The sequence below is a fragment of the Salvia splendens genome, chromosome 15, assembly GCF_004379255.2.
Source record: "Salvia splendens isolate huo1 chromosome 15, SspV2, whole genome shotgun sequence".
Classification (NCBI taxonomy): Eukaryota; Viridiplantae; Streptophyta; class Magnoliopsida; order Lamiales; family Lamiaceae; genus Salvia; species Salvia splendens.
The window spans coordinates 11,877,332-11,900,684 of record NC_056046.1 but is presented as its reverse complement, the minus strand read 5'-3'; the positions used below and the strand labels follow the sequence as shown (position 1 = coordinate 11,900,684).

The window sequence follows — 23,353 nt, the reverse complement described above, 5'->3', positions numbered from 1 at the left end:
AGAAAGGGTGTTAATGTGAATGCTGGATTAACTTTGAGCTCGAGTCCTTGAACTAAGAATATGGTAAATCACTGCAAGAATTCAGATAGGCAAAGTGTCGCTACATGCTAAGAATCCTGAAAAATGTGTACCCTAAACTCACGAATGAATAAAAAGATAATCAAACTTTTGCTCATATGGGATTATGAGCATAGAGAGTCAGCATATCACTGGCCCATTGTTCTCTTCTTTTTACCTTTGCAGGGTGGCAAGGGTTTGCCACACAAGCACAAGTTGTGAGCATATGCTACTGCTGGGAATATGTTCAATGGCCTTCCTTGTGGGATCTTCCCACACAATCTGTTTGCCCTGAAGCTTGCATGCCTCAGTGCCTCGATTCCCAGCAAACTGTCAGGGATTCTTCCAGTGAGCCCGTTGATTGACAAATCCAGCCAATGCAGCTTCACCAATGACCCCAGACTAGCTGGGATGGTGCCTGTTATCTGGTTTCTTGAAATGTCGATTTTTTCCAGCTTCGCAAGGTTTGACACTGAATTGGGAATATGGCCTGATAACTTGTTGCTAGCCAGGTTCAGCACCTTCAAGTTCAACCCCTCAACCAATTCAGGGATGCTTCCAGATATTTGATTGTTGGAAACATCCACCACCTCCATAAATCTGCTCGTTGTGTTGCTCAGTATCCTCGAAAGAGAGCCAAAGAGGTGGTTTGAATGGAGATCAAGAGCTGAAATCTGGTCAGGCAACCTAATTGTGGAGACATCAGCCTTGATCAAGTTGTTGGAGATCTTCGCAGCCTGCAAACTTGCCATGTTTGCCAAGAAACTCGAGATGCCACTGGTAAAATAGTTGTCGGATAGGTCCAACGTGGCCAAGGAGTCCGGCTTGGTGAAGTTTGGCAGCGCGCCTTTCAGCTTACAGCCTGCTAGATGGACATCAGAGAGCTGCCTGTTTCTGATCCAAGTAGGAACAGCTCCTAAATCAAGATTGTTATAAGAAAGATCGATAGCCAGAATCGAAGGAAGCCCCTTTGCAAATGCTCCATCAGGAAAAGGGTTAGTCAGCAGATTCCTTGACAAGTTGAGGTTCCACAAGCTGTGCAGCTCAGAAATGGATTCTGGGATCTGACCAGTGAGCTTGTTAGAGCCCAATCTCAATACAGAAACTGATTTCAGATTCTTAATTTGTGCAGGAATCCTTCCAACCAGGTGATTCTGATCAAGTGACAGCTCAGATAGTTGGGCTAAACTGCACAAAGAGATCGGTATCTGCCCAGTAAAATGGTTCCTTGTAAGCACAAGATATGTCAAATTCTGCAGCTGTCCAAGAAAATCCGGTATGGATCCAGACAACATGTTGAAGCTGAGATCAAGAGACTGCAAGCTTTTGAGACTCCCAACAGCATGAGGAACAGGGCCAGTCAGCAGATTCTTGGCCAGATTCAGCTGCAGGAGATTCCTCAAATTCCCAAATGCAGGTGGAATCTGGCCGTTAAAACGGTTCCCACTCAAGGAAACTGTCTGAAGATTCCTCAACTTGCCCAAGCTGGAGGGAATGCTTCCTTGCAGTGAGTTGTCATCAAGAACCAGCTGAGTAAGGCGTGTGAGATTCGAGAAGCTCTCAGGAATCCTCCCTGCGATCCGCCTCATGCCGGTGATCATCAATATCTCCAAGAAACGCAAGCTACCGAGAGAAGGAGAGAGAACTCCCTTCATTAACACACCACCATCTGCATCAGGGTTCTGCAGCATCAGCCTGTTGACTCTCCCTCCCTCGGTGCACTCCACGCCCTCCCAGCCGCCGCTGCAGCAGTCGCCCCCCGTCCACGTGGACAGGAAGCCGGTGGTGTCCTTGACAATGGCGGCCTTGAATCCAAGAAGAGCAGCTCTGTCAGCAGGTGAGCAAGCTGGGAATTCTGATTGTGAAGAAGCTGAATTCAAGAATGCCAGCATCATCACCAACACAGCCCACATCACTAACTGCATTTTCTTGAAATGGTACAAATGTAATTAAAAGCTGCAAGATTCAAGAAAATGATCTAAGTTATAGTATCTTTTTTTTTGTAGTGTATATTACTACAAGAAAAAAAAAGTGTACTAAGAAAAAGCTGTTGGGAAAGGAGGCATGGGAGGTTTTTTTGTATGTGTTAAGTTTGTATGTATAATGATTGTGCAAGACAGTGGGAATATGAAATGAATGATGTGGTCTGAAAAAACACCCCATTGTCGCCTATTTTTATAGTGGGCAGTGAAAAAACTAGAAATTGGTAAAAATTGTGAAATTGAAGTAAATCACATGTAAAATTTCTGACCGTTTGGATTTTGCAGTAGAGCGAGCGAGTTGTTCACGAGTATCCTCAACTGATTTGGAACGTTGGAGCGCACTACCATTCAAATTTTCTAACTCTCAACTTTTTCCCCACATAATTCAACTACATCGCCTCTATTTTTCTCCCTTTTAAACTGTTGAATCTCTTATCCATAACGAACTCTTGTTTTCACCCCTTAATTACAAATTGGATTTTGGTCCCTACTTCCACAAAAATTATTTGAACAAAAATAAATTAAGATTAAAAAATATTTAGTGTTTATTGTGAATGAAAGCATGAGTTAACCCAATAAAAACGAAAACAAGTGGTTGAGTTTCACGAATTTTTTACTAGTTTTATTTATATGCTACTGCGATATTTGGTCGCTTCTTCATTTTAGCAAGAAGATTGGATAGGGCGATTTTTTTTCTTACTCATTTAAGAGTGGGAAATACCTAATTGTTTTAGTACCCAATATTCAAATTTAATTATATTGGTGACTAATTTTTTGTTGTTAATTACGTAGTTTATACCAATTCAGTATTTTAGAGCGACGTTACGCTGCTTTTTTGGATGGAAAAGTTGTGGCGTGGCCAAATTTTATGAAACTTTCAAACTTGGCAAATTTGATTGAATTTTGAACTTTGGTGATTAAATAGAAAAAATATAGGCATGCTTGGAATATTATATCTTTTTTCAGTTATTGCACTTTACAGGAACTGGTAAATGATTAGCGGTGAGTTACCTTAATTTTAGGAATCACGTTTATTTATTCAAACTTACAAACACTCGTAGTATGAATATTTTAGATAGGATGATCAAATTTCAATTCGAAAAGCTTAATATGCATCTTTGCATTGGCTTGTATAATTAGGAGTGTCGGTAAATAATTTGGGTTATAACTTAAGAATAATTCGTACTACTAACTTAAATAAATATTATGACAATCTCTTACGTGAAAAAATAATGGATCATAAAGAATGGTATTTGAGTTTGTTTAATTCGTAATAAACTGAATATGCATGTTTTGAAGTTTAATTATGTTGAGTAACTGAGTTGAGTCCATTCTGAACTTATAATGATTTCATTAGTTCTATCTCCAACTATTTACATCAAATCAAATCCATTTTTAAGTATATGTACCAAAAAGTAATTTACTTCAATCATTTACACCAAAATTAAATTTTACACCATTTTTGAGTATATGTCTCACAAATATTTTGCAGTATCTCCAGTACACAACCATATTTAGTATTGTTCCATACGAAAATAGTAGAAAAATAGGTTTTGGTTCGCAATATGATTAAAGAAGTTTTCTACACAAAAAATGAGATTTGGTGTATGATTGGAAATGGTTTAAACAACACTTAGTGATAGAGATTAGTTTTCATATAAATTGATTTGTCATTCTTAGTCCTAATGCATTAGCAATGGCATGTCCATAATTTTCGCTTTAGGGTACAGATGCGATAAATAACTAACACAATTTGGAGTTTCAAAATTTGACCATCATTTTTTTTTCTCTTTATTTTGTTCTCTAAATCAAAATCTTGTCATTTTTAGTCCTAATGCATTATACAACTAAATTGATTTGAGTAATTCTTAGTCCTAATGCATTATACAATGTTTATGTTACCATGCGACACCGATCGAACTTGAAAATCTTAGTCCTAAGGTGATGCTGGCGCGGTTCGTGCTCGTGGTCGGATCAATGATACATTTCCCCGGCTATGATGCCGTTGGTAACAATTAAGGTGTGGCATATGCCAAAAGCCCCCCCTCTGTCACGATGGAACGTTGAGAAACATATGATTCTCCTTTTGAAACTAATATCTAAGCTTTAACAAAAGCTAATCAAAACACAAATCAATACTAGTAGTAGTTAATTATGGGGTCCAAAGCTAAGATATGAAGATAAAGAAGAGAATAATGCAAGATTCTTCCCAAAACTGAGATTTCGAAGGAAATTGCCTTGAGTTAAATAGTGGCCCTACTCCAACTCATATATGCAAGTACCAAATTTTATATGAATGTTTCATAGTTGGCAATCATCAAAACTTGTTTCTTTATGACTATATTAATTATAGTCTCTAATTTAAGATTATGCCTTATGGAATTCACTACTTTTCCTTGACAACTTTTTTTTATCGCACTATAGAAGAATATTCCTAATAAAAAATGGCACATGTTAAAGTTTCTTACTTAGTTAAGAATAAATAAAAGATTATATTGGGAGCACATCTGCAAGTGGTTACATGGGTCACTATTTATTCATTATACAAAGATAAAAGATAGTACTAATAAGTTTGTAACTAAAAATATATTATTTGATTCACAATAGTGCTACTTGCCGCCAAGACAACACTTTTGCATATTGGAATTAAGGCAATAATAAGACATGGACCAATCCAAATAATGCTATGTGATGCTTCAATATCAATTTTTATGTCAGCCGTGTATTAAATGTGTACAACACTTGCAATAACGAATTTATCTGAGTGTGTTTAAATGAACAAATTTTTTTACATAGAGAAATTTGAGACAAAAAAAAAAGGTGTGGAGGTAATGACTCATGAGCCTACTTCAACCACCAATATTTCCGAACCCTTAAAGAGAGAAGAAAAGTGGCGATCCTTCTCTCAAGATTGATCAATTTTGGTTTTCCTACTCATTATTGTATGTCTTAGTTTTCTATCTTTCTTTATTCAAAAAATTGCAAACACAGTGGATTCCATTATGTAACGCTGTCGTTTACCCACTCTCAACTACTCTTTGACGAATGTCATAATAAAATAATGACTTTTCATAAGGGAAAAAATGTTGTGTTAATTGATAGGAGTACAAAATTAAGGCATAATGAATAATATATGATGATACTCCCTTTGTCCCAATAAATGGGTTGATTGCGATTTCCACAAGGATTGAGAAAAATCATTGGGACTAGAATTGTACAATACCTAATGCTACTAAGTAGCAGTAGTACTTTATTTTGATGATCAATTAATTTGAAATTTTCAATCAAAGAATTAGATAAATATTGTATTCCATTATCTCTTAAAAATAAATCATACTCCCTCTCTATCTCATTCAAAATGCTCACAATTTCTTTTGAGGTTGTCTTATTCAAGATGTCGACTTTCTATATTTGGAAATAAATCATTCTCTCCTCTCTCCTCATAAAATATTCAACTAATTTTTTCTTTCTACTTACTCTATTTAACAATTCCTTCTAAAATCTCGTGTTACTAAAAAATGTGGACATCTTGAATAGGTTGGAGGTAGTATTTGTTATTTTGGGATGTCCCTTAAAGATAGACCAATTCTATTTTGAGGAAACTTTTTGAGGTGTGTATACTCTCTAATAACAATACTCAAATCACTTTTTCTCTATCACTCTCTTACTTTACCAATTGTACATTAGAGCATCCCCATCCGTGCTCTTGCCAACGAGCACGGATGTGGTCCCACCATTCTATTATTCAATTTAAATAAAAACATTTCCACAAAATAAAAATGCATTAAAAATATCCGGAATACTATTACAAATTACAAAAAAAATAAAAAATTACATAATTAAAAAGTACATAATTAAAATCCTAAAAATTTAAAATTACATAATTAAATTCATAAAATTAAAAAAACCACTACTCTTGGCCGAATTTCGCCAAAATGTGTTTAATTAGGTCTTCTTGTAGCTCAATGTGGGCTCGGGTCTCGTGCATTGTGTTCCTTGTTTCGATCCTCTCGCCTACCGTCGTATGCACACCTCGGCGAGGGGGAGACCTCGCGGTTGAGCTTCAAGCTTCATCCTCGTCGTAAAAGCTAGCCGCCATCGGTCCTTCGTCAGCTATAATCATGTTGTGCAAGATAATACGCGTGTACATGATGTCGGCGATATTTTTCACATACCACAGCGGAGACGGGGCCTTCACAATGTTGAATCGGGCTTGAAGGACCCCAAAAGCTCTTTCGACGTCTTTCCGAGCGGACTCTTGACGCTGCGCAAAAAGAACCCGTCTCAGGTCTTGCGGGTTGCTGGGCGTCTTCACGAAAGTCGACCACCTTGGGTAGATACCATCGGCGAGTAACCCATGTGGTATGCATTTCCGTTGACAGTGAAGTCGATCATCGGTGCTACACCATTCAAAACATCATTGAAGAGTGGTGAAGAATAGAACACGTTCAAGTCGTTGTTGGATCCGGCAATACCAAAATATGCATGCCAAATCCATAGGCGGTAGTCGGCGACCACTTCAAGGATAAGTGTTGGGCCGCCGCCTTTGTGGCCGCTTAAGTGTTGCCCCCTCCAAGCACTCGGGTAATTCTTCTACCTCCAATGCATGCAGTCAATGCTGCCAAGCATACCGGAAAAACCATAGACTGTTTCGTGAAGACGAAGCAACCGTTGGCAATCATCGGTGGTGGGTGCCCGAAGGAATTCCTCACCGAAAGTTGAACGAACGCCGTCGCAAAAATTTTTAAGGCAAAGGATTCCAGTTGACTCACCGACATGCAAATACTCGTCGAAGAGGTCAGCCGTTTGCCCAGTAGCAAGTTGTCGGATGGCACACGTACACTTATGCAACGCCGAGAGACTTTGCCGACCGGTTGCGTCTATCTTGTTTGAAAGTATTCAACACGGGCGGATAATGGGTTGACAATACGCATAAACAAGCGTTTTGACATGCGAAAACGGCGCCGAAAGTAATCTTCCGAAAACCACGGTTGGTCGGAAAAATAGTCAGCAACGAGCCTTTCGTTGGCTCCCTCCCGGTCACGATGGATGTAGCGGCGAGTTGATCTAGTTGGTCGAGGAGGAGGGGCGGGGGTATTCGCGGTGACATAGGCTTCATAGAGCACGATATTGTTCATAGTATTCTTGTTCTTCGCGCTCTGCTTCCACAATGAGATTGGTGAAATCCATTTGAGAGGGTTTGAGTGAGAGAGGAAGTTGTAGATAAGTTTTTTTTTTTTTTTTTTTTTTTTTTAAAAAAAAAAATTAACTTCATATATTTATATCATGTATATGAAGGAGGAAATTACAAATCAACTCCTATAACAAGGAGGAAAGACAAATTACGCCACCCAGGGTTCGAACTCGAGACCTCCAGGATGGACGCGGTATCCAACACCCTTTACCGCTAGGCCAAGGGGCTTGGATAGGAAGTTGTAGATAAGTTGTATGAAAAAATATGAATGAGAGATTAATGGGAGATGATTTGATGTGAAAAATGGATGATAAATGTGTGTATTTATAGATGATTTTGGGAATTAAAAAAAAATCAAGAAAAACCGTAAAAAAAGGTCATATTTTTGGGAATCTGATTTTTTTTTTATTTTTTGCTATTATTTTCGATTAAAAAAAATAATTTCCAACGGAAATGCCGTTGACCAATCAGAACGCGCCATGTCAGCTGCTCGCTGGCACGGACGTGATCGATGCATCGAGCAGCACCGCACCAGCGGACGGACGGACGAGTGTCCACTCACCGCTGCGGATGCTCTTAAAACCGTGTCATTTCAAATGTTATCTATTTTTTAGGGTCAACGGAAATATTATTTTTATAAAACAATGAAATATATTTCGGATATCCTAAAAAACAAGTACTCCTACAATTAATTAGGATGGAGAGAATATTTCGAATATTTCACATATATATGTAGACATATAGCATTTGATTTTTGAGTATGAGATTGTACTATTTACGTAGAAATAAGGTTAGTAAAGCGAAATTCATGGCTTCAATCACGGCTGTGGAAATTGTAGATGACCGATGATGGAATTCATTAACCCATTCTTCTTAGTTCTTACTCCATGTTTTTACCACTTTTCAAATAGATTTGGAATTTTAATCATCGTCGAGTGTGCATAATATATACTCCGGGGAGTACTATGGTGCCACCATAGATAAGGTAACACCATACCACCAATATAGTCCATTAGATCTCATTTATGGACGCCTAGGATTAAATTTCGTGAACAGAACACGGATTGCAGTCTAATGTATTAGATATTGCTGACGTGGTAAGACTGCAATATATAATAAATAACACTGCAATATGGTAATGTAAAAATTAAAGATTTCCTATTAAAGATTTTTGGTTGAAAGAACACTCTATTTAGTGGTGTCTCTGTTTTGCCCACTTGAAATAAAAACATATGGTTAGTTTATGAAGAAACACACTAAAATTTAAAAGTCACAATAACGTTATGATTTTAAATGAACCACCTTTTTTTAATGATAAGGACATTATGTAATGGATGTTTATAATATGAATCAATGGATTTATTCAATAGTAGTATATGAAAAGCTTTTTTAGGTCCAGGAGTATAAAGTAGATAGCCATTGACATGTATGGATAGTATTTATTTATTTGAGATCCATTTAATGTTTGTCCTTCTGATTTGCATAAATATCAACTTGGCCTCCCTATTCTTTACTACACATTAATATCATTTTATAAAATACTGCTATGCATTAATAATAATTTAAATGTTGTAAAGGTTTGAATGGAAATCTAGCATACAAAGAAAAGCTTTCGAAAAATAACTACGAGTGGAAACTTACTTCTAGTTTGAACTATAACATGTATGAAAATTTAATAAATTTTACTAACTTTACTAAAATGTGTAAATGAGGTATATAAAATTTAAATTGAAGGTTTAGTCGGAGCATTGGCGAAATATTCTTATATAAATACTACACCATCAATTTCAAATATATATCTAATTAAAAAGAGTAGGTACAGTGAAGTACCGTATATACCGTTGGAGCCCATATATCATTAAACGCTTGGCCCATAGAAATAAGAATATGGGCCTCAAGAAATTTAATTTGCTTAAATTGCTCTGACCATGTTGAATTTACCCAAAATGCCCTTCGGCGAAGTACATAGAACTATACTAATACTAGTACTCCTCGTCTATGGATGTCAATCAGGTCTACCCGCTTAATTTCGAGTTAATTCATTCGGATTCAGGCTACTTTTAGATTAAACTTCTTTCATACTTATAACTTTCCTACTCCAACAAGGATTATAACTTTTTTTTACTCCAACATTATACTTTCGGTTTTACAACTACATTCATGTAAGAAAATATAGGTTGTATTTTCTCAATCAAGACAATTCACGTTTATATATAAAAATGAGTCTCATTTCATCATAAACACATAATAACCGCAACTCTACATGTTGGACTCATATACTTAAGTGTGTTGGCTTGATTAACTGAATTTTTTTCTTATTACTTTGAGGTAAAATTTCATTAATTTGTTTTTCAATTTGATGATAAGGTTTTGGTCCGTGTGGAATACGGAATATGTTTAGGTTTTCTTCAACAATTTCGGTAAATAAATTTAACATAACAATTAAAGAAAGATAATAATTTATTTAACATAACAATTAAAGAAAGATGATCATTGCGAAATGTACATTAAATCCTTGAAAACAACAAATTTGCGGAAGTGGGAAAAAAGTTATTGGGTTTAGGCTAAATATGGCTGTTGTTATAGCCCAATAAAAACTAGTGTTAGGGAAGGAAAACATCAATAAATGATGACTATGACCATAAATATAAAACAGGTTTAGGATAAATTAATAAATCAAACATTAATATATTACTCCCTATTAAACATAATGTTTATTTTCTCATCTTCTTCGTTCGAACAGGGTTTGATGGGCTAGCCCGCTTACAAACGTCTTTAGTACACTAAGCACTCATCATTGAAACCAATAAGCAATCAGGCCCACTCAAGGCTTCATTCATTTTGAAAACAAAAAAAAAATCACTATTTCATGTAAATTTATGTTAGTATCAACTCTAGTATTATCCTCTGACTTTGAATAGGCAGTTTCAATTCCACGAAAGTTGTAACCACAACCGGCCCGGCAAGGTTTAAGGGTTCTGATTTTGAACCAAAACTTGTGGTTCGAGTTCAAAGTTGGTGACCCGACAGTCTTTCACCAGTTTTTATCGATTTCATTTCAAAATGGTTGGTTTCTGATTTTTTATTTTTAATTAATTAATAAATAAAATAAAGAATATTTGCATTGACATTAATTTTAAAATGTAGTAGTAATATTTACATGGTATTACAAAATTTAAGTAATAAATTACTCCTATATAAATACAAGTATAAATTTACAATAATAAAGAGTACCAATAACTCTAAACTAACTAACAAAGACTAAAAACTCTTTTGTAGTGTGGAGAGTATGGTATAGTCCTTCTTATGTGTTGATCGTCAATCGAGTACATGGACTAAATTTGGAGGATCTACATGTCGAAATATAACACGACATTTCAAATATATATCTAATTACTATGAGCCATTGAAGGTCCCTTACATATGCAATCTTGATAAAATAATTTAATGGCTCGGATTCATATGTGTCTAAGTTAAATGCATAGTTAGTAGAGCTTGCGGTTTGTCTATGTCTATGTCTATGTCTATGTCTATGTCTAGGTTAAATGTATAGATAGTAGTCGAATTCAATCATCGGAAACCCACAAAAGGAGAAAGCTTTTTTATACATAGTATTGCTAGTACTGAGTACAACTTTGTACACTTAGAAGACACCCTAGAGTGCACACATAAGATGATTTGATCGTATTTCAATTAAAGCACTCGGAAATTCAAATATTATGCACCATCTATAACAACTGCGAGAAAGAATAGAGGACCGACTTACGCAGTGTGGATATTCCCGAGAGGCAATGCCCATTCATCCAGACAATAACTTCAAGCCTTTCAAGCATGTCAAGACTTGGAAGAAGGTTCACTATTCAAAAAGTGGATGGGCGGTGAAATTCGGCCAAAACCAAAACACAAAGCTTACCTCCGACGACCAATACTTTACAAGAGGTGTGGAAATGGGCTCTAGGTCATGTTTTGACTTTTCAAGCAATGACGGAGTTGGGTGCATGGGTGTGGACTTGGAGTTGAGAAAGCATCATCTGCGTGAAGAGTGAAGACGGTGACAGGTGACGTCGAGCAACGCAACAAAAGCAGATACTGACGATGTTCAGACATTACTTGATACATTGAACATGGAAGCATTTTATAATTTATTTTTCATAGTGTACAACAAATACACATCGCATATGAACGATGAACAATTGGACATTCACTGCAAATTTATCAAAAATATCTAGGAAAAGTTGGATGTATAATTTTTAGTTGGTTCTATTTTTTTAATTATATAGTTTTAAAATTTAAATTATGTAATTTTCTACTATTTCAGTCATATTCTTTAATTTTAATAAAAATAATATTTTTAAGTAGATTAAATAATTTTATAATTGAAATATACTATAAATAAGAAACAAGATCAACGGATATCAATAGATGAATAAGAGCATCTGCTTAGACTGCTTTTATAAAATGTACGGAGCCATGAATACGGTCGCTATTTATAGATATGGTGACGTAGACTTTTAATTAATCTAGACGATGAAATCTCAATTTTGTGAACTTCTAAGAGCATCCATGGTGCGGATGTCCCGACGGATTTCCTAAAAACATCTTCTGCCACGTCATAAGGATCTCCCACTGCACTGCTACGTCATAAGGGGATCACACTGCACAATTGCGGACATCCCCAAGGGCATCCATAATAATAAAAATTCACAAATATGTAATTTCCGGAATTAAAATTTCGACAAGAATACGGGGAAAATGCAACGATTTTATTTAAATAGTAAAAAAAATATACATAATTATTTAAAAGAAAAAAAACATAGTTAAAAAAAATTACAACCCAAAGCTTCGACAACGCGACCCCTGCCTCACTCCTCCTCGTCCCCGGTATCAGTACCGGCGTCACTCCCGGGCAAGGGTGACATCCCCAAATCGCGCCTCATACTATCGATAACATCCTTCAACATCATCTTGTATAAGGGGTCAGTCGCTGCATGCCACTTGTCCATGGTGTCTAGCAGGCTCTGCGTTTGCTACATGCGGGCGAGATGGGTGAGCTCAAGATTGAGCTGGGAAGGAGCTTCCGATTGGACCTCGTGGGACCCGCTGGCGCTTCCCCTAGCCAACCGGGCGACGGCGGCGGGAAGACGATTGAGGGGTCGGGAACTCTGCCTCGGCGTCAAGTGGTTGAGAAGGGGGGCAAGGATATCGCGCCATCCTAGAGGTCACGTGTTCGACCCCTGGGAGGCGCATCTTGGGGATTTATTTCCCCTGGGGGGTGATGAGTTCACTGGCCTGAACCCAGGAGCAGGGGGAGATAGGTTAACTGGTCAAGCCCATAATTGGGAAGATAGGTTAACTGGTCTGGACCCGTGACTGGAAGGAAGGTAGGTGGACCCATTGGTCCCCTCCAAGACAACGAAGTGCAGCTCGGTGGTAAGACGCTTCACCTCCGACCGTTAGGCCGGGGGTCCGAGTCAGTTCGGGGGGTAGATGGGGAACCATCGTTGATCCTCCTTTAAGAAAAAAAAAAAAAACAGCACTGCTGCTGTACTCGCCGGAGGCGTTGATCTCCGTCCGCTTCGGCCAGCCAGCTTCACCGCCCGCACTAAAATTGGCGGAGGTCTGCACCACAAGATAGACCTCCCAATACTTGAATTCCCCGAAACCCAAAGAACTGTCGGGGTACTGCTGCATGGACAAAACCTTCACATCCTCGGCGGACATGCCGTTGGTTGCCGTGCAGAGGTTGTTTTGGTAGATGCTGGCAAATCGGCTGAGGTGCCTCCTCAGCCGCTCCCACTATTTCCGACATTGCTCTCCATCGTGAGGCTTCCCACCCGACGGTTCGAATTGGAGGTAGCTTTGGCTAATGCGCCACCACATTCTGTCGATATACTGGTTAGCCCCGATGTAGGGATCCTCGACTACACCGACCCAGGCCTTCGCCAGCGCGATGCACTTTCCTATGCTCCAGATGGTCCTCTTTCTTCCGCCGGCATCCTCCCCCCTCCCTCGGCCCCCGCCCCACCCTCGTCCCCCGCACGCGAGGATGAGGTAGTGCCTTTGACCTTGTGATACGCTCGGATTTTGCACGGTTTTAAGGCCATTATTTGGTCCGTTTTGAATGTCAAAGTTGCATTACATGTCCATTATTTGCATATTTTATACATTTTGGTATTTTGACATGTTTTGTGAGAAATTTGCATATCTGAGCTTAAAAACGGAGTCAAACGCGAAGTAGGAAATCTAGAGTTTCAGGTAGCGTCCAGCTACCGCCGCAACATTGTCGGCGCTCACCGGCCACCACTTCTGTAGCGGTTCGTTTCGGGAAATCTGTGCATGGAATGAAGACACGCCCGGCGACCGCCGGGAGATGCGTGACGACCGCCACCCAAGAGTCAGAAGCTTCGGATCAATGCATGGCGACCGCTGGCCAAGGTGCGGTGGTCCACCACAAAAGTGCGGCGAGCATATTTACCCTAATTTCTCTCCAAGATTTACCATATTTTGCAACCATTTTCTTTATTTGAGAAGGGGCGATTTCTCCCCTATAAATAGCCCCTCAAGCTTCATCAAAATAATCCTCTTTTTGCAACATATTTTCTAGAGATTAAAAGTTAGGGTGTTTTATTGTGCAAGGAGTTGAAGAAGGATTCAACATTTGGGTTTTATTTGCTTTAGTTTTATGTTCCAATTGTTTTCCCTTCAATCTATGTCTTTATATTATTACATCATGTGTAACTAAATTCATAGGATTCTAGGGATGTGTTAGTAACGACTTTGGTTATACAATTCATTTTCTATTTAATATCTGTTTTGTTCTTACTTTGTTTCTTCCTTAAGTTGTTGGATAATGCTTCACGTTTGAGTGACACATTCTGTGATTAATTAATATAACTTGCTACATAATCGTGAGAGGAGGTTGGCGAGTTAGATCCACTTAATAGACACTACAATTAGCTTCCTTTAAAACAACAATGTTAATTGAGAGTGAGGACTTTTCAAGGGTCTTAGGAGCTTTTAGGAGTTACGTATTTAGGATTGACAACCCTAATGTTTGTAACCAACGTTTGCATCGCATGAGCATAAACTAGGTGACTCGTTCTATCAAAGTAAGAACTGAGCTAGGGTATTATAGTTGGAACTTGTATAACCATAACTGTGAACGCACATCCATGGAATTCCCTTATCTCTATACTTTTATCTCCGTGATTTATTTGCAATTAGTTGTTTATTTGCTTTCAATTGTTCTTTGTTTTCAAAAATCTCCAAAATCTTTCGGTTTTCCAAATAGTAATTGAGTTTTAGTAGAAGATAGCCAGTTTGTGTCTGTTTTCCCCGTGATCGATATCCGGTACTGACCTTTAGCTATACTATTCCTACTCTGTATACTTCCACGTATTTATAGTGCTAATAAAAATTGCATCACCTTGCCCTTCCGTTTGCCCTGCTTCCTCATCCTCCCTACCGTCGGTGCCATCTTAGTAGGAGACTCCCTGACCGGAGATAGCCCCAACTCCTCAAAAGAGAAAGTTTCAATGCCGGTGAACTGAGTCTCTAGAGGAGTACTCTGGGGGAATCGCTAGACAATAAATCCATGTAGGGGCGATAGACATTGTCCCCAGGTGATTGGGGGACCCCCAGCCTGCTACCCCCCGCAGCGGCAGGCATGCCCTGCATCATCCCGGGCATCATCGGGACGGGCGCCATCCCCGTCATCGCGACACTCACCCCGGGCATTTGGGGCATCATCCCACCCATCCCTGCACACCAAGGGGGTACATATTGTAGTACTCGGGCATCATCCCCGCCATTTGGGGTTGGGGCATCATCGGCGCCATTCCGGGCATCATTCCGGACATCGGTGCACTTCCGCAGGCGTTTCCCCCACCTCTAACGGGAAACGTCAGCGTTTGTGACTCGCTCGTGGCGGGAGAATCACTATCTCCATTTATCTTCAAAAGAGATGAAAGTAGATAGAGAAACTTGTTAAAACAAGTTGTGCGAATGAAATGAAGTTCAACGAGCCGTATATATAGAGTTTTTTTTAAATTTAAATATCGGGACGTCCGTCGTGGCACCGCAATGGCGGACGTCACGACTGACGTCGCCGGAAAGCCGCGGAACTGCGGTGTCCGCAGCAGACGTCCACATCCATCCCTCCCACGCCTAATGGCAGACGTTCCGCGCAGACATCCGGCACGTCGGTCGGACGTCCGTCGAGAAATCCGCCATTGCGGATGCTGTTAACATCCAAAGAGTAAAAACCATAAATTCCTATTCGTCAATTTTGTGCAAAAATATTCATTTCTGTAGATACCCTAAGCTTTGAAATAACTAGCATCGAATAGAATTTAAGATGAAAGGGGAAAAAAAATTCTTCTACTATTATTGTATCGATAAATGATGACACGAAAAATACTTGGATTCAAAAGTCACACTTGAATAGTTCACAATAATATAAACTACTACTTGCTTATCTCAGTCACACTTGAATAGTTCACAATAATAAACGAGAATAATCGAACATATGATCTTGTCAAATTAACCACGGATAATAACTAAAATTCAAAAGTGATTCAGATTTTTAAATAATAAATTGAGACCGTAATTGAATTCCAATTTATTTTATTGAATTTAAAAATTAAATGGTCTGTTGATATACATACATATATATATTAATAACGGAATAAAAAGAAAAGAGAGATTAAAAAGGAAGCAGATCTGATACTACACACACCCATACATACACCGCATGTCGTCTCTCTCTATTTTTATTATTTCATCTCATCGTCATCATCTCTCTCCCTCTTTCTAGCTCACTTTCTCCATCCTCGCGCTCGCTGCGCAATCGTGCTCGGAGGCTGTGTTTGATGCCGCCAAAGGGAGGGAATCACTGTTAGGAGGAACCCTACCTCAGACCAGCCGCCTCAAGGATTTAAACCCTAGATCCATCAGGTTAACATTTAAATTCATTTGATTTTATTCATCTTCGAGCTGCTCAAGGATCGAAAAATGGCGACTTCTGCGCCCCAATCCCAATCTCAGCCTCCCTCCGCTGAGGAAGAACTGCTCAAGAGGAACACCGATTGTGTTTACTTTCTTGCTTCGCCTTTAACTTGCAAAAAGGTCCTTTTTTACGTTTCTTTTTCTTTTCATGTTTTTTTATTTTCTCTTTTAATTTTCTAGTATTATTATTTGAATAAGGACAACACGAATTTTTGCTATTTCGGGGAATTAGATCTTCATTGGGGAGGGTTTTAATTGTGTCTCCGTAGATTGTTGGAATTAAGGGGAACCTAGGGTCTTAATTTATGATTCATTTTCAAATGTTGGTTAATTTCGGTTTAGGATATTGCATGTGGACGTTTAGTTTGGCCCTGAGAAAATTGACGAATTTTACATACATTGTTTTGATCTCCTCGTTCTGTCCTTTTTATGATCTTGATCTGGTGTGTATTAGAATTCGATGTTGTCATTAAATTTGCTCATCTCACCACATGCCTGGGTTAAGGAAGGGATGGGGGGGGGGGGGAAGTCTACTATTTACCTGTAAAATATATGACGTGTATCCATTTTTTGGTTAGTTTCCTTTATTGATTAGTGTGATCAAGGCAGAAAAATTTTTATATCGATGTGTGACAGATAAATTCATTGATTTCTTTGGGCCTACATTTGCCAGCCATTTGATCAGATTCCGCTAAGCTAGTAGATAAAACCCACTTTATGAAAACTCATCCTCTCTACAACAATGGACCCTTTTGCTGAAAATGAGTGTAGATTGTGGTCTGTGTATGCTTCATAACTTGTAACTTTATCCTTGTGGGAGTTGGGTAAAGTTTTGTATAGACCTATTCCTGTATTAAAAACCAACTTGTCGCCCAGCTTATTCATGGCAGTCAATTTTTGATGCTGTAGTTCAGGGATTTCTGGTCCTCACAGTGTTCCCCTTAAAATATTTGTTGATACAGTAATCAACTGGCATTCTTTACCAGTATATGCATTTATTTCTAATTGGAATGGAAGTTACTTTTAAATTCAGTTTTGCACATCCAAAGATCGAGTGTAGTGATGATGTCATGTACCATGGAATAACATTTCACTTCTATAATTATTTACATATCTGAGTTCTTCCGACAGGGAAGCGAATGTGAGTATCGCCATAGTGATGTTGCACGGGTAAATCCAAGGGACTGTTGGTACTGGTTGAATGGTAACTGCTTGAGTCCGAAGTGTGCATTCCGTCATCCGGTTAGTTTGATACATTTCCTTATATAGATAACTTCCTTTCTGTTATGACTTGTCCTGGATGAGCCTGAACATGATGTATCGGGTATTTTGTTACATTGTGTTGCTTGATGACCCTTCTATCTGTTTACTTTTTTGCCCTCCAGCCTCTTGAAGGATATCTGGGAACCCAAGGGCCAACATCTACTGGACCCTCTGCACCTGTGCCTCAGGCTGTTCCAGGTCCATCACATGTCCCAACTGCCTTCGCCAAGCCAGCTGCGGCATGCGTATTTTTTCAAAAGGGACACTGTTTAAAAGGTGATTGGTGTCCATTTCTTCATGCGCCAAGTGGCTCAAATACCAAACCCGTGCCTGTTCCAGCAACTGGATCTGCTGTTGAACCTGTGAATATAAGTAACCCTTCCAGTGGAGTTGACAAGACTTTGCAACAGAAGGTTACATCTATAAATGTAGCTAAATCACTCAATGATACTGCACGGGCAAAACCACTGGCTGCAGTGGAATCTACTGCTCCTAGATATGAATATGCTGTAAGCAGGAAGGCTCCACAAACATCAGTCAGTAATTTATTCTCCGGGTACAGGACCTCTACTCCTGGATCTAACGGGCACCCCATCAGCTGGTCCAATCGTGCTCAGCAATCTCACCTGTTGGATGAACCTGAAAGCATGAACAACAATGATGCAGAAGAAGTTTCAAGGGAGCCGTCTCCTGGATTTGATGTTCTTGTAGACGATGATGGAAGAGATTCTGAGTTCTATCCAGGTGAAGATCGATACGGGATGTCGAGAGAACATGAACCTGGAAGGGAATATGAAATTGGCCGCTCTGCTGATTACAGCTTGATTGCTGCTGTTGATGATGAAAATTATTGGGGTCGTCATCGTTACGACTCACTGGAGCACCGTAAGGGACAGTATGCTTGGGAGCAGCACAGAACTTCTTCTGAGAGGATGTCTGGAGGGTCTTATCATGAAAGGAGGCCATATGGTCGGCAAGAGAGTCATGGTCAAGTTGATGAACATGATCTCAGGCACCGTTTAACAAAGCATAAGATGCCTAATGGTTTAAGATCTGTCATTAGTCATGAACATGACCGTGATGTGCATGTAAGGGATAGAACCTACCGGAGTTCACATAGGGATGAGCAACATAACACCTTGCGGGAGAATTCTCTTGGTGGTCGCCTTCGAGGGAGAATACGACTTCCTGAAAGATCGTCTTCTCCAAACAACAGGGATATGATTAGGACTACTGATCGTATTGCCTCACAATCAGGAAGGATCCGTGACAGAATAAAAGGAAGGCCTGAAGAAGCTTCTAATGATGGAGCTAAGAATTATCGAGGTCCAGACTCAAGAAGAGACTTTGTAGGTGAGAATAATGGGGATTTTGCTAAACCAAAGAGCCTAGCAGAATTGAAGAACCAGAAAAATGCTGATTCTAGTAGGCAGCATGTGACTGATCAACAAGCACTTGGCAAGAGAAAAAGTGAGATGAATGATTGGCATCAACAGAGTGAAAATGATCTTTCATTTGAAGGACCTAAGCCACTACAAGAGATTCTAAAACGGAAGAGACGTGAAACTAGTGGAACTGTCGTGGGTAGGAATTCACCGGGCATTGAAGGTGTCATAGGAGATAAAAGTCAGGAAGAAAAAGAGGGTGCAATTGATGGGCACATTACTCTGATTGGAAATCACAAGGAGGTTGATAAGCCTATTTCAGTTCAAACGATGGAAGCAGGAGAGGGTAAGCTAGCCAGCTCTAGTTCTGACAAGCAATCTGTTCCTAGCAAACCAGAAGCTGAAGATGGTGAACTTGGTGACGATGGAGTGGGTCCGGAATCTGAACCCTATGAGCAGAGAGACAAGGAGTTCGATTATGAGCAAATGGGTGAGGAGGAATATGTAATGTATGATGATGGTGAAAATGGAGATGCTATAGAGGAATACGTTGATGAGGAAGAAGAAGATGATGATGAATTTGCAAAGAAGATGGGTGTTATGTACTCATAAAATTGGAAGCTGTCACTTGATGCACGGTTATCGTCTTGAGAAATGGCAAGTTTATACTAGACTCTCCTAATTTTGATTTCAGAAGTAGAGATGATAAGTAGTGCCTGTCGAATGTACCATTAGAAACTTCCCTTTTTCTTGTTGAGTAGTATTAAAACTCTTGGACTGGCTAGATCATTGTTTCTTCTTTTCCTTTTTTTGTAGATCCTCTGTTTGCAGTTATATTGCTCAGAGTTGGATTAAGATTGTAACATCAGAAGATGAACAATAATTGTTGGCATGATGCCTTTTGTGTCAATGTGTTATTAACTTCTATTTTTGTTGCAATTTTATACTCCATGATTTCTCAATCCAGTAAAATTGAACTGAGAGTAAAAGTAATTTGATTTAGATAATTCAACTTTCAAGGATTGAATTGTAGTCTTGAGTTTAGAAAGTTCATATCTCTAGTGTGGGCATTGGAGTGTTTGAGATGACTTTTATTAATATGAGAGGACAATAAAGAATGTACCTCTGATGTACCCATTATCATACTCATGGTAATTGTTGGAGAGTCAGATCAGGGACTAGAGCTGGCCAAAAAACAGACCGGGCCCCAAGGCTGGGTTTGGTCGATTCTAAAGTTTGTGGCTAGGGCCGCGTCAACCCAGCTCGATTTTGAGGAATTGTCTTCACAGCCTAGTTTTAATATAGTAATCTCTTCGTCCCAACGAAGATGATTCATTATGGTTTGTCCCAACCACAATGAAAATTAATAATGCATTTTTCTGAGGCCATGCTGATCTTGCGGAGAATGAAATAAGAATGCACTATGTCCCACCCTGAGATTATTATTATTATTATTATTATATCTCAAAAATAAATTGCAAAATGACTAAATATAACAGGTGCACTATCTCAACTTTGATTAACTTTCACATAAACAATTGAACCTCAGCTCTCTTCTTGTCCAGGAAACTGCCTCACTTTTTAGCAGTCACTCGACAAACCCAAGGTTTCTTCTTGTCCCTCAGGTTTTGGCTAAATCAGTGTTGTTTTTTATTCCACGTAATTACAATTAAATCTTTTGTCACTTGTGCGACTCAATCAAACTGCATTGTGCGGACTACATTCTAAAGGCACCCGCAACGCTGTGCCGTTGCGGTTCCTATGCCGTTCCGGCAGAACGGTTCCGCGGCGGCACGCGTTGCAGGCTCCGTTCCGTCGCCATTCCGTGCTCATGCCGTTCCTATGCCGTGTCGCGTTCCGTTCCGGAGGAACGCGGAACGAAACGTTCCGCCACGCGCCGAGGCGACGTAGCGGCCTCCCATTCGACGCGTGAAGCCCACTCGCTGCCCCGCAAGTGGGCTTCGTCCCGGTGACGCAATAATGCAATTTCTTTTTTAAATATTCGAATTTAATAAAAAAAATTTTTTTTGCAACGGTAATGTTACCGTTTTTTTATATCCGTTTTGTATTTTTTTATTTTTTATTTATTTATTTACTCTATAAATACTCCTATTTCATACTCATTTCAATCACAAACACACATCTATTCCTCTCTATTTCCACCCCAATTTTCATCTCAAATCAACTCTGCTTTCCTTCTCCCAAATTTAATCAAACTAATGGATCATTTTGAACAAATGCGTCAAATATTGCAACAATCACTTGAACAAATGCGTCAAATTTAATAAAGTGTGTTTTTTTAATTGAATTTAGTTGGAAATAAAAAAAATGAAATTGAATGAATAATAATTTAAGGAATGGTTAAGGAACGGAGGGTTGCAGGTTCCGTTCCTTAGTTAAGGAATGGAGTAAAAAAGTACAGTGGGGCCCTCAAATAGTGGTTTAAGGAACGGTATAGGAACAGCGTTGTGGATGGCCTAACAGGTGGAAAAGAGAAACTGAGGGATGAGCTTCAGTGGAAGAAGTGAAAGTTGTGGTCGTAGAGTTATTTATAATAATTTAGTCATAATTAAATTTATTTGATGAACGCTAGTTTAAACACACATAAAAGTATAGCAGTATTTGCTATGAATCTCAAAGAGTCATCACTTTCTTATAAAATTATAATTCACACACATTCTCAATACTCACACTCATCTCATATAAAATCAATCTACTAATTAAAAGAGAAGTATCTTTATCAAATATATACAGCATTTCTTCTGTCCTTTTTTTTTTATCTTAAAAATCAATATAGTAGTAGTGTGTCCATGTCTTAAACCTTGATGTAATTTTTGAGATTGTAAATAAGGTTACTTTGTGAACAATTATACTACTGTCATTGGAAAAATAATAGTGGTGCTGGATATATTTTGAAAGTTGTGTCACTTCTATGATATTTTGGATGAGTAGACATTAGAAATAACATCCGATTGGACAGCACCCACTAAAATCTCAAATCTTCAAAATTGATATGAGTTGAGCCACTTTCAAGAGAAAGAAACATAAATTTAAAACTTTTTTGCCTTAAATTTCATATCCTTAATTGATATGTATTCTGTGTACATGTGTTCCCTGCCCCTATTTCCATTTGAATCGGTTCCAAACTATTAGTTCATGATTTTTAAATTAGTTGAAACAAAATTAGTTGATAAACAAAGATAGAAACCAATTTCGAACCATGAATAAATAAGTTGATTTTAGATCCGATATGAAATAATCGGTTCAAGATTCTAATTTTCGAAACCTTCAATCTTTCAATGAATTTTTTAAACTATAGCACAAATATAGGTATAGGCGTACAGTTAAAATGTGCATAATTAAGTCATTAAGTAAATGAAGTGCTCTTCCGTCTCACAATTGGAGTCACATTTAGTGTGAGCACAAGTTTCAAAAAATGTAAATATTAGTGGATTGAAAAAGTTAATAGGTCCATTTTTTATACTGATTTGAATTTATAATATAATGTGAGTGAAGTGAGTTAGTGGAACGTGAAACCTATTTGCCATTTATGGTTAAAGTAAAATGTGACTCTTATTGTGAGACGGACCGAAATGACAAAGTGTGACTCTTATTGTGGAACAAAAGGATTATAAAAAAACTGAAATATATATACCAAATGTTGAGGAATTAAACTATTTCACCATTATAAATATAGCGAGATGTTATGAAAAAAATTAGGAATTGACGAATCAAAATGCTCGTTGAAGATGAAAAGAATAGATGATCTTGATTGCTAAAAATCGAGATGTTATATGAAAAAAGTAGGAATTGACTAACCAAAATGATTGATGGAGATGAAAAAAATAGATTATCTTGATTGCTAAAATGAAGATTATACCTAAACCCTTAACCCTGAATATTTTGAATTTGTAACTATAAAAACACATAGATCTTAGCATCAGATTTAAAACGTTTCTATTTTGGGCAGGAAATCATTGACCATCTTTATATAACATTTTGCTTTTAGTTCATTCTAGACTTTACAGCAGAAGGTTGAAAGAGAAGAAATCGTAGTTGTAATTTATTGAGGTTTGCACATAAAAAAATAAATGTTGGTTTTGTTTTGCCCATTTCTTATGCAATAAATGAGCATCGAATGCTTATTGGGATTCGCAATGGCTCCACCAATGTTTCAATATGTCTCCTTCATTCATGATATTATAACAAATAAATGACTCTTTTTACAACTACAATAGGAAGAAGTGCATATATTTTTAATTATACCGCTTATTATTTCAAAAATATGTCTCATTCTAATTTTATGCATACAACTAAAGTTAATGAAAATTTGTTCGAATAAATGATGAATTTGTAATCAATGAAGAGTGAAGAAAGTGAGATTTAACGTAGGCTAAGTGGAAATAATAGAATTATAACATTAGTATCTTCAAAAATATATTCAAAACAAAATTTATTTTGAATAA

At 38.2% G+C, this 23,353-nt stretch overlaps 2 protein-coding genes across 2 annotated transcripts; one reads left to right on the top strand and one right to left on the bottom strand.

The window, feature by feature from the left end:
- Positions 1 to 47: 47 nt before the first annotated feature.
- On the bottom strand, positions 48 to 2,219 carry LOC121768058 (probable leucine-rich repeat receptor-like protein kinase At1g35710). The gene has a single exon (XM_042164400.1). It carries the CDS (start codon positions 1,980 to 1,982, stop codon positions 207 to 209), a length of 1,776 nt encoding a protein of 591 aa, XP_042020334.1. The 5' UTR covers positions 1,983 to 2,219; the 3' UTR covers positions 48 to 206.
- Positions 2,220 to 15,954: 13,735 nt separating this feature from the next.
- On the top strand, positions 15,955 to 19,826 carry LOC121769115 (zinc finger CCCH domain-containing protein 17-like). The gene is made up of 3 exons (XM_042165810.1): positions 15,955 to 16,359; positions 17,371 to 17,481; positions 17,625 to 19,826. The coding sequence occupies exons 1-3, from the start codon at positions 16,246 to 16,248 to the stop codon at positions 19,497 to 19,499; spliced, it is 2,100 nt and encodes a 699-aa protein (XP_042021744.1). The 5' UTR covers positions 15,955 to 16,245; the 3' UTR covers positions 19,500 to 19,826.
- Positions 19,827 to 23,353: the final 3,527 nt, after the last annotated feature.

Excerpts from the sequence above, each read along its gene's own strand:
- LOC121768058 (XM_042164400.1), bottom strand. The coding sequence starts at position 1,982 with ATGCAGTTAGTGATGTGGGCTGTGTTGGTGATGATGCTGGCATTCTTG.
- LOC121769115 (XM_042165810.1), top strand. The coding sequence starts at position 16,246 with ATGGCGACTTCTGCGCCCCAATCCCAATCTCAGCCTCCCTCCGCTGAG. Across the intron at positions 16,360-17,370 it reads CGCCTTTAACTTGCAAAAAG|GGAAGCGAATGTGAGTATCG; the intron begins GTCCTTTTTTAC and ends TTCTTCCGACAG. Across the intron at positions 17,482-17,624 it reads AGTGTGCATTCCGTCATCCG|CCTCTTGAAGGATATCTGGG; the intron begins GTTAGTTTGATA and ends TTTGCCCTCCAG.